Source organism: Rhinoderma darwinii, chromosome 1, assembly GCF_050947455.1.
Source record: "Rhinoderma darwinii isolate aRhiDar2 chromosome 1, aRhiDar2.hap1, whole genome shotgun sequence".
Classification (NCBI taxonomy): domain Eukaryota; kingdom Metazoa; phylum Chordata; class Amphibia; order Anura; family Rhinodermatidae; genus Rhinoderma; species Rhinoderma darwinii.
The window spans coordinates 346,625,297-346,637,015 of NC_134687.1; the positions used below are offsets into that span (position 1 = coordinate 346,625,297).

The following is an 11,719-nucleotide window of genomic DNA, read 5'->3' on the forward strand; positions in this document are numbered from 1 at the left end:
CACTTAAACCGCGGTCTACCTCTGTGCTCTGGCTGACTCATTTGATTCCCGACCATGAAGAAGATAACAGTGTAGCTCGCTGAGCTACGCTGTTTCCGTAAGTCCCATAGTAGTGGATGGCAGTTACGGAAACAGCATAGATTGCGAGCTATGCTGTTTCTGTAACTATCATTCAGTTCTATGGGATTTACGGAGACAGCGAGCTACGCTGTTTTCTTCTTCATGGTCGGGAATCACGAGTCAGCCGGATGTAACTTACGTACGATGTAACTGGAAGCAAAGATGTAGAGGTGAGCAGAGCCTCCGACCTTATACAGTACCTTTTATATCATGTATTTTGTTACTATTCTCACTATCTATTCAGTGGTCAAAAGATTTCTAATAATACCATCCCTATAGCTCATGCAATCTTTAAAATTTCCATTTTCTTTCATGGGACATTCATAGAAATGTACGTAAAACCTTCTTGCAAGGGCAGAGAACGTTCAGGCAGACAGGCCCGAAAAAAATGTTAATACAAAATCTACTACTATAACTTTGTTTTTCAGGCAAAGGAATTTCCTACTATTTTATATCTGCTTAGACTTCTGCTTCTGGTCTTGTAATATTCCAAAGTAAAAAGCAGTTCTCTGCTGGAAATAAGTGTTGGATTATTGCATTTCTAGATTATTGGGAGCCAGATTAAAGAAATAGTTTTCTATTTCGATTTTAATAAATTACAGAAATTTTCCTTAAAAATAAAGAAGATCCATCAACTGTTCTGTCATGATTAGTTATTTCGACAAAGTAAAACTGCAACAAAATGGAAAATGATGGTTATTTCTTTACAGCATTTCATAGGCTAGACATGGAATTTAACATGTTCTTAGATTCTTTTTGCAGTCTCTAATCTGTCCTCACTTCAGCCCCTATACTTCAGTTTCAGTTCTTGCCACTATTTGCATACTATTAATAGTACACACCCTGCAAGAATGGTCAGTGCCTGTGAAATCCCTAGACAATTTGAGTTACGCCTCCATTCAAAGCTTCTTATAGCCCGACCCTCCTGCCAAACCTGAAATCACACAGAACATCTGACTTGCTAAGGAGGAGACTGGGGGACGGATTCACAGTCACAGAGATTTGTTTACCAGTGTTTGACACATTGAAGAACTCAGTTTATTACAGGGAGGCAGTCAGGGCTGAGCTAAAGCTTTGCTCCAGTTGCCAAGTAGCAATGGACTGTAGCAACTCCAGTTCAAACATCACCTGCAGACCACTGCTACCTCCTGGCTTGCTTGCACACCCTCCACCTCATTCATCCTCATCAGCCATGTCAGTGCCACCAAGTGTGCCCATGCCTGCCTCCTTTTTGAGGCCTCCAACCCTTCTCTTAAGAGCTGCTGCAGCCGCAGCAGCAGCGTGTACGCCAAGGATGGCCTTGGAAAGAGGAGCAGGTGGGAGTGCTCTATATCCCCGAACACCTAAATGCGCACGGTGCCGAAATCATGGGGTGGTATCAGCGCTTAAAGGGCACAAACGTTTTTGTCGCTGGAGGGACTGTGCCTGTGCCAAATGCACCCTGATTGCAGAGCGTCAGAGAGTAATGGCTGCGCAAGTAGCTCTCAGAAGACAGCAAGCTCAAGAAGAATGCGAAGTTCGGGGTGTGCAGCACTTCATGTATACTGGACCAGGGAGTGATGGAGGGGAGGCCATGAGACATAAGACATTGCCAGTTTTGAGTCAGCAAGAGAATAAAGGTGAGTAGAAGTGACAGAACTGACATTAGTTAAAAAAAGGTCTGCATATTATCTAAAAAATATCTATCTATCTATCTATCTATCTATCTATCTATCTATCTATCTATCTATCTATCTATCTATCTATCTATCTATCTATCTATCTATCTATCTAATATCTATCTATCTATCTATCTATCTATCTATCTATCTATCTATCTATCTAATATCTATCTATCTATCTATCTATCTATCTATCTATCTATCTATCTATCTATCTATCTAATATCTATCTATCTATCTATCATCTATCTATCTATCTATCTATCTATCTATCTATCTATCTATCTATCTATCTATCTATCTATCTATCTATCTATCTATCTATCGGTAGAAAATAGCATCGCTTCAAAAAATAAAGCTTAAAGCATAGGGTGCTATGCGAATTTGACCATAGTCCAAACGGTCCTTTAGATACACCAAAAACAAAATGATCGCAGCACATTGTCTCAAGCAAATGCTTGAGAAAGTTCCTGTGATAGGGTTGAAACGTAGCATCTGACATGGAATAAACCACATTTTCTATTTTCAAACTACTTTTTGGAGTGCTGCGATCATTTCGTTTTCTATCTATCTATCTATCTATCTATCTATCTATCTATCTATCTATCCGTTCCATATCTATCTATCTATCTATCTATCTATCTATCTATCTATCTATCTATCTATCTATCTATCTATCTATCTATCTATCTATCTATCTATCATCTATCTTTTCACTCTCTTTCTTTCTTTTTATCTATCTAATATCTCTCTATCTATCTATCTATCTATCTATCTATCTATCTATCTATCTATCTATCTATCTATCTATCTATCTATCTATCTATCTATCTATCTATCTATCTATCTATCATCTATCTATCTATCTATCTATCTATCTATCTATCTATCTATCATCTATCTATCATCTATCTTTTCTCTCTCTCTTTCTTTCTTTTTATCTATCTAATATCTCTCTATCTATCTATCTATCTATCTATCTATCTATCTATCTATCTATCTATCTATCTATCTATCTATCTATCTATCTATCCATCCATCCATCCATCCATCCATCCATCCATCCATCTATCTATCTATCTATCTATCTATCTATCTATCTATCTATCTATCTATCTATCTATCTATCTATCTATCTATCTATCTATCTATCTATCTATCTATCTATCTATCTTCTTTCTCTTTTTCTTTCTTTCTTTCTTTCCTTCTCTCTCTCTCTTTCTCTCTTTCTTTCTAATTCTTTCTCTTTCTTTCTTTCTTTCTTTCTTTCTTTCTTTCTTTCTTTTTTTCTTTCTTTCTAGTTTGTAAAAGGTTTTTCTATGAAAAGCACAAATACAATTTAACGGAAATTAGTAGGTGCTAGAGTATGTAATATATGTTCTGAAGCCATTTGGTCCCTGATAGCAGATCTCACTGACCACGTCTATAGGTTCTGCTGTTTTAGTTAATGTCTGCTGTGTGTATTGATGGGTTTGTAAACATATGGACTGATTTATGAATTGTGACAAGGCAAAAAAAAATGAAGAAAAAGTATTTGGAAGTCATATTACTATCATTATCGGTTTTACATTTATTACCACAATTGAACGCCAACATTTCTAAAACAGGGAGCATAGTAAAGCAGTTACTTTATGTTGACATATGTACACATAGCTAAAGCAGTTTTCTCTGGCAGAATGCAATGTAAATTTATGACAGGTTAGAGCTTCACTGAGACTTGAATCTAGTTCAAGTTGCAAAAAAATGTATGGTCTGTCCTATGACATGTACAATAATATGTATGATGATTCAGGGACAACAGCAAATGTGTCATGCAAACAGCACTATTGATCTAAAACCCATAAAAAGTTGTCATTTCTGCGAAAGTGCTGGATAGCGGGAGCCATACTGTAGTTCAATATCTGCTTTCAGGGACAGAATTATTGCAGATCTTATACAGTATTACAAAAATCTACTGCTAAGTTCATTTATTCATATTGCCTGCCCATCTATATATATTTTATTCTATACTCACATATTTATATTTTTCTAATTAATATTTAAAATACAAAATTTTTATAGCCCTATAAATAAGCAAAAAATATTTAGAACTTTTTTTAATGATTGCCCATAAATTTCGGTAACTGTTACTAATTTAGAAAAAACATGCAGCTTAATCTGCTTTCCATTCTTCAGTTTTACTCCAAATGAAAACATGTAACACATAGAAATCAGTCATGTGCAAAAATAGTTATGTGACATTAATATTCAACAATATCAGCTACAATATGCTTACAATAAGAAAAGTTTTATAGATTGGTGAATACCTTGTATCATTTAAGAGACATGGACTGTAAAACATCATAATACTTTGTACACTATTATCTCAAAATTAGAATTAATTACATTAAATTATTTTTTTATTGACATGAATTATTTTGAATAGATATATCACCAATTTTTATATTTATGGATATGTGTTTTATTCTGTGTACAAATTCCAGTAAAACATAAATAAAGAGCAGGCGCATTTCGTTATATAATGTGTTACCTATGTGTTTTATATTGTAATTTTCTAAAGGCAGAGAAAATAAAATATGTGTTGGAAAAAAACAAAATTATAACAGTAATAATAATAATATTAATAATATTATATTTACTATAAGTGATTGCACCTATTATGAATTCTAAATAATAAGCTATAATAGTTATCTATGGTTGAGAAAGATTATTTGTACCAATACAATGTGCCAAACTAATTAGCCAAACATATTTTTTCTATAGAATATATGTTTAGCTTACATTTAATTTTTATATAATACATGCATAAATAAAGCATTATTGACAGAAAAAAATTGAAGGAGCGAAATAACTTGGTACCCATCAATATTACATTGAGAGCAATGTTATTGGAGTCTCATAGCATAACAGCTTAAATACCATATTTTTTTTAAATACTTTTTTTTACATACACTTAAAATAAAAATTAATAATGTTCATATTTGCATGTTCACAGTTGAAAATAATTAATCTCTAGAGTTTATCATTTGTAACATTTTATTAGCAGATAAACTTTTCACAGTTATGAGATTGAAAGCATTAAGCAAAAACTGATTAATTAATCACAGAACTTTTTTACTTGAAGAAAACTACAAACAAGAGTTTATATAAATATATGTAATATATTACATATTACAGTTATGGAATATAAAAGATGTGTGAGAAACAGAAGGCAAATTATTTTAAAAGTTGTAAATATTGTTATTATATGTTACATTATATTAGTATTTTAACTTTATATTTAACACATTTATCACCATTCTTAAAATATGAATTTCTATTTTTTTAATATACTGGAAATATATAAAATTAAGTGATGCATATACCCACTTATGCTTAAAATGTATTTCTATTTTTTTAGGATTACTTCGTTGTTGTTTTTTTGTAAGTTAACATAGGTGGTAAAATCATTTGCTTTAACCAATGAGAAGCTAGCTTAAACTGTAAATTGTCTCACAATGTTAGCGATGATTGATATTGCAAATTACTTTTAACTTTAAATATTGCATATGAACAATACCAAGGCTAATATGTGCACTACTTTGTCAGATATTAAATTCAGTTTTTTTTCTCATTGATTTACAATGAATACTTACAACTTACTTTCCCAAATATAAATTTAAATTCCTTTATGACCGATTTATTTGCTATCTTAATCTCTATACTAAATAACTTTCTGTACAGAAAAAAGGTTAAAATGTTATATTAATGTTTTAGAATGTGATTGTTTTGGAGTTTATTAAAGCTATTCACATGTCTCTTATAGTCACTTATTATGTAATACCTTTAAAATTATCTGCAAAGTCTTATATGTGCTGGACATATGCTAATAGAAGCTACAAATACGGCATATTTAGGTCAACAATAACTTATTTATTACATTGATTTTACAGTATGTATTTCCTACTAGCAACTGAATAAATGCCGTAAATATTTCATTGATTATTGCATACAGATGTAACCGAGTTTATCTTGACTCTGATAACTTGCTGCAGCGTGATATCGCACAACAAAAGCCATTGAAAATGTCAAGTTACAATTTCCTGACACTATGTATTTAATGCATTAAAAGTCAAGATAAAGATGGCTGTTTTTGTATGTGACCAAGTTTCTCTACGTGAATATGAAAACTTGGATTTTCAGTCTAATCATAAACTGGGCAATTGTGAAAAACAAATACTTATAAATTATCCACTAAAGATTCGCCGACAGGTGAATTTCCTCTTACATACATATATTTCCTTCATATAAGGCAATGAAGGTTGAAATACTTGAATATGGATCACTATTTCTGTCTCCATTTTCTTTTATAAGGGAAAGATGGTTCTGTAATAGGAAACTTTTACTTTAGCAAAATGAAACGAGTGAATTTTTACTGATTATTTAAGCACCACTTGCCAATGTCTGATATGTGCTGAAGGGATTGGATAAATGACACAGTTTTTTCTTATTTGAGAAGACAGTCAGTGCTGCATTTAGTACATTAGTTGACCAATCCCTTTTACACATATGCCAGTTCATACATTGACAAAAAGATGATGGCAGTATTTAAGAAGAGTTTTCTGCAATACAAATTTTTCCTATTTCCATTAAAAAGGATGGAATAATTGGAAAATAAAAATACTAATAACTCATTATAAAAAAACTTATGGAAAAAACAAATACTTGTTGTGGAATAAATCCTAATATCCCTATTTCTTGTATACTCTGACTTGTGTTTCTGACTACAAAAATGCATATTTTATTCAAATTGACATTGACTATTTTCAAACTTTATTTTATGGAGCCATCAGCTTTATGATGCAAGATAAGCTCTGTTCACACGGTGTCAGACAGTTTTGCTTGGCATTATCATTGGGGAAAACATGCAAACTGCTTTTCACTCCCATTATAAAAATAAACAAACATACCTTAAACTATACATTTTTTTGTGGTATTCTGTTGTAGGTCAATGCAGTTAAAAAAAAAGACATCCAAGCATAAATCATTCAATCATATGCCAAAAGGTCATTCTTTTGGCTAATGTCTGATGTATAGAAGTCTATCGAAACATAAGCATCTAGATGAGTATGCGTTGAATGAAATAAACACGGTATGAACAGAGCTTAATGCAAATGCAGAAAACAGGCTAAATAAGTGTAAGGTAGTTCCATTTACCTAACCTTTAATAAATATCACAGAAGGAAATTAAAAACTGCTACAGATGATAGTACAACGTTGAATGCACTTTCAGAAAATTATTAGATTAATGCTGAAATCTCAAATCCACTGAGGTAAGATCTTTAATATATTATAATTTTCAATACACCTATATTACGCAGTGCATTCCCTTACTTCTTACCTGCTTTGAACTATACCTCAAAATGTAAATTTGTTTTTAGTGGATTTTAATACAGACTTTGCTTTCGTTTGTTGTGTACCTGTTTCCAGGCATCCTGTCTTCAAAACCCTTGGGAGTCCTGTTCATGTTAATTAAAAACAACTCACTGACAAAATACAGTTACTTAAAAGAATCTGGAAGCAAAATACTAAATTGTTTGTTCTTTATGCTTTCATTTTAGGTTCAGATGAATCAAAAGAAAAATATGATCAATTCTATGAGAGATTATTAAGTTCTAACACAATTTCCACTGTTTCACAAATACCTCCAAATGGGCAGGTTGGTGCAAATCACCTACTAAAGTCCTCTGGTTTAAAAACAGCAAACAAAGAAGATTCTCTTCAATCTCCTGGGTCTGAAGGAAGATCTGAAGGTGCTGACAGTCCAACATCTCTGTCATCTTCTGATCTAGAATCGGGAAACGAGAGTGAGTGGCCAAAAGAGAACAGTGCTTCAAATTCGAAGGTTCCAGTTGTGTCTACAAAATCAAGAGATCCCTTAGAGATTCTTAGCAAAGTTTTTCCCAACCATAAACCAACCGCTTTAGAAGGCATCTTGCACTATTGCAAAGGAGATGTGGTCCAAGCGATAGAGTTGGTTTTAAATGGAAAAGAACACACACAAGATGCCAAAGAAATTGATGGGCCATCAGGATCAGATCTCAGTAAGTTCTCAAAAGATTCAGCATTAAATTTTACTGGGTTAGGCTTTAATAGTTTTAGTACTAAATCTGCCTTTTCTCCTCTACGCACAAGTCCATCATCGGTTGTTGCTGACACAAATCTTTTTCATCCAAGACTTGGGTTGAGCCCATTACGCTTTGCTTATTCCACATCTAATAGAGGACTTCCTGGATTTATTTCCCCTTACTTTACATCTGGCTTTGTTCCATCTTTTCCTTTTCATCCTGGAATGGATTATGCATTTCCTGGAATGTTACGGGATGCTTCTTACTACCAACGTAAGGACACTGTGAACATTTACCCCAGAATAAACCAAGACAATCACTAGTAACAGAAAAAAACATACACATAAATGCCTTAGCTGTACTTCGCAAAGAATGTTTTGTCGAGTCCATGTGCATTAATAATACTTTTAAATGCTTTGTATTTTTTGTAGAAGACTGTATCATTTTCTCAAATTAACACTATATTAATTTGTGAATTATTGTAATAAACGGCTGTTAATTGTACCGTTTTTTTTTTGTTGAGCCAATTTACTGATGTGACAGATTAAACTCATAAAAAGGTATCTGAAAAGTTAAGATGTTCATAGCCATTCTTATAAAGTTAAATTAATATTCAGGGTTGTAAAAAAAGTGGACCTCTTGTCAGAGCTGCTCGTTCTGTAAGGAATGGGCATTGACAGCGCAATAATTAAAATTATGCAAAGTTTACTATATGTGTAAATATTTTCCCTATGGGACGTTGTGTAAGGTTAAACACTAATATTTTTTTATCCTTTAGTGTGTTGATGCTCTATGTTGCGCTGTTGCGCCTTTTTCTGTCCCTTTAAAGCCAAAATTAAATGAATGGCTCATGCACATAACCGTATTATGGCTTTATACAACCGCCAATTTGTACGGATACATAAAAGGGCAACCGTAGACGTTTATGGGGCCCTACTGTACCTTTGCATGTTTCTGATTTCATATAGATACATTGTACCATTTTCCATTGGATGTTGTGTTATGAAAGTATTTTCGTTAAAAATATTGCTTCTAGAGGAGAATATCTTCATAATATGGAGCTTTATGGAGAGACCATGCTGTGGCATAAAGATTGCCTACTTCTCTATGGTAGGGACCAAAGGGATTCAGTTTGCAGGTGACTTAAAGCCCATACAATTTTACAGAATCTGTTTGCATTGCGTTGACTTTAAAATATAGTCAAGTGAGACTAAAAAAGAATATGTTCAGTGAAGTCTATACACCTTCTAATAATGCTATATATTTAAGAGAAAACATTCACAATTGATCATTTTAATACTCTCTATTGTTGTCCTTAAGTCCCACTTTGTACTCTGTAGAAAGCATTCACAAAAAAAATCTTAAAAATTGAGAAAATATAGTGAAATGTCACAAATTTACCAATACATTACCTATTCTATGGTCATCTGTGGGTTTTCCCGGTGCAGCTAAAGAAAACTGCATACACAGGATTTTTTCGAAGCAAGGAACCCTCTGGGCAAAACTGATACACTGTGTTATGACTTGCGCATAATTTAAGGTGCCAGTGTATGACTCAGTTATGCTTTCTTTGGCTGTCTTTGACTGTCTCTGTCATGGGTCGCCTTCTAAGGCCCTGCACTAAGCATAACAGAGTATAAAAGTTTAACTCAGAGTGTTCCTTTAACCACCGTTTACATGGCCACCTTTAAAGTCACTAAATTTAGAGTTCTGCTAGACCCCAATTACCAGAGAGCAGTGCATTGTGGGAGCTCAGACAACAGTTATTCAGTTAGACCTCAGATGTTAAGTCACAGCACTCTTTGCAAAGGGTAGATATACCATATAGAGAATCAAAGAGGGAATCTATGGAATTTTAATAGTTACTTTCGGTGTGCATGATGGATATACAAGACATACAGCTCAAAATCAGTACACGTAAAAGTTTACAGTTACTCAACTTTTTCTGTCGATTTTAACTGGGAATAATAGAATTTCTTCTAAATATTATATTATGCATTCATCTAAGAGCATTACCTATCGGAATGCGATTGTGGGATGTAATACTTAAAAAAATATTGAGGACAGCGACAGAATCCTTATAATCAATCTATAACACATATAGATACTAATCAATACTATATAGCACTGCATTTATTTTATCATACTTTTTATTCCCTTTTCACTTATACAGTATGTCTGATTTAGCGTATTGCTGAAAATACAGTATATGACACTGTCATTTATTTATAGTCAACAATAGAAAGAATGGGGCAGATGAATGTATTTGCACCTAGAATATGTTCTAAATTGCACCAAAATTTGGCGCATTTCTGGCACATAATGCTGCATCAAGTTTTAGATCTATTTATAAAGCAAATGGGCCAAAAAGAAAAGATGTTTGCACCAAACTAGACACTATTTAAAAGTATCTAGAAAAAATAGTGTGGCTGAACAAAAAGGCCTGACTTAAAATGTACCAATGTGTGACAAACGTAAACCAAGCCAACCAAGAGGTTGTATAAGAAAAAGAAACGTATCTAGCAACATGTGCCACATTTATAATACAGCGTGCACCAAAGTGATACATTTGACACATCTTCTGGCTGTCTGATCTAAGTTTTCACTGTCTAAATCTTGGATAGCATTTATAAATCTGCCCCAATAAGTATGGGTGCCTGTTTTGCTAATTCTGACTTTTAGGGTTACATTGGGGTTATTCTCTTTTAAATAGTGCCACAAAGATAATATTTAAATCTAAATGACGATTAGATTAATTTCTGAAACCAATTTATGACAGTAAGATTATTTTCTAGTTCAATAAAACCTGAACAATCTCAAGTCTGTAGCAGACTATAAAGCAACATGGATGAATGAAGGTTTTACTTTTATTTGGAGACCGCATAGAATACAGCTCATTTGTATGAATGATACCACTGGCACATACTAGTCCTTCTCAATGAATTAGAATATCATCAAAAAGTAAATTTATTTCAGTAATTCAATTCAAAAAGTGTCACTCATATTTTATATAGATTCATTACACACAGAGTGATCTATTTCCATCATTTTTTTTTCTTTTAATGTTGATGATTATGACTAACAGTTAATGAAAACCCAAAATTTAGTGTCTCAGAAAATAAGAATATTAAATAAGCCCAATTTCAAAAATGATTTTTAATACTGAAATGATGGCCTACTGAAAAGTATGTCCAGTATATGCCCTCAATACTTGGTCGGGGCTTCTTTTGCATGAATTACTGCATCAATGCGGCGTGGCATGGAGGCGATCAGCCTGTGGCACTGCTAAGGTGTTATGGAAGACCAGGTTGCTTTGATAGCAGCTCGTCTGCATTGTTGGGTCTGGTGTCTCTCATCTTCCTCTTGACAATACCCCATAGATTCTCTTTGGGGTTTAGGTCAGGCGAGTTTGCTTGCCAATCAAGCACAGTGATACTGTGGTTATTAAACCAGGTATTGGTACTTTTGGCAGTGTGGGCAGGTGCCAAGTCCTGCTGAAAAATGAAATCAGCATCTCCATAAAGCTTGTCAGCAGAGGGAAGCTTGAAGTGCTCTAAAATTTCCTGGTAGATGGCTGCGCTGACTCTGGACTTGATATTAGATCCTGAAAACTGCATGACACAATGCTGTCAGGACCCTGTATGAGTCGTAGGGGAGCGGTGAGGTTAGTATACATTTGTTTTTATTGTATGATGGGGAAGGAGGGGCAGATCTAGGGGGGCAAAATGCAGGATGTTGTACCAGACTCTACCTTTCTATGCCACACAGAGTGAGAGCTAGGAGCTGGTGTAGATTCCCTTTATAATTTTCAGCAGTTTTCAGGCGTAAATT

At 33.7% G+C, this 11,719-nt stretch overlaps 1 protein-coding gene across 1 annotated transcript; it reads left to right on the top strand.

Annotated features, from left to right (window-relative positions):
- Positions 1–1,200: 1,200 nt before the first annotated feature.
- Positions 1,201–8,318, top strand: DMRTA1 (DMRT like family A1). The gene is made up of 2 exons (XM_075851819.1): positions 1,201–1,739; positions 7,382–8,318. Exons 1-2 carry the CDS (start codon positions 1,217–1,219, stop codon positions 8,209–8,211), a joined length of 1,353 nt encoding a protein of 450 aa, XP_075707934.1. The 5' UTR covers positions 1,201–1,216; the 3' UTR covers positions 8,212–8,318.
- Positions 8,319–11,719: the final 3,401 nt, after the last annotated feature.

Bases quoted from the DNA above. Each gene is read 5' to 3' on its own strand.
- DMRTA1 (XM_075851819.1), top strand. From the start codon at position 1,217: ATGGACTGTAGCAACTCCAGTTCAAACATCACCTGCAGACCACTGCTA. The intron at 1,740-7,381 runs GTGAGTAGAAGT...CTTTCATTTTAG, and splicing joins GAGTCAGCAAGAGAATAAAG to GTTCAGATGAATCAAAAGAA.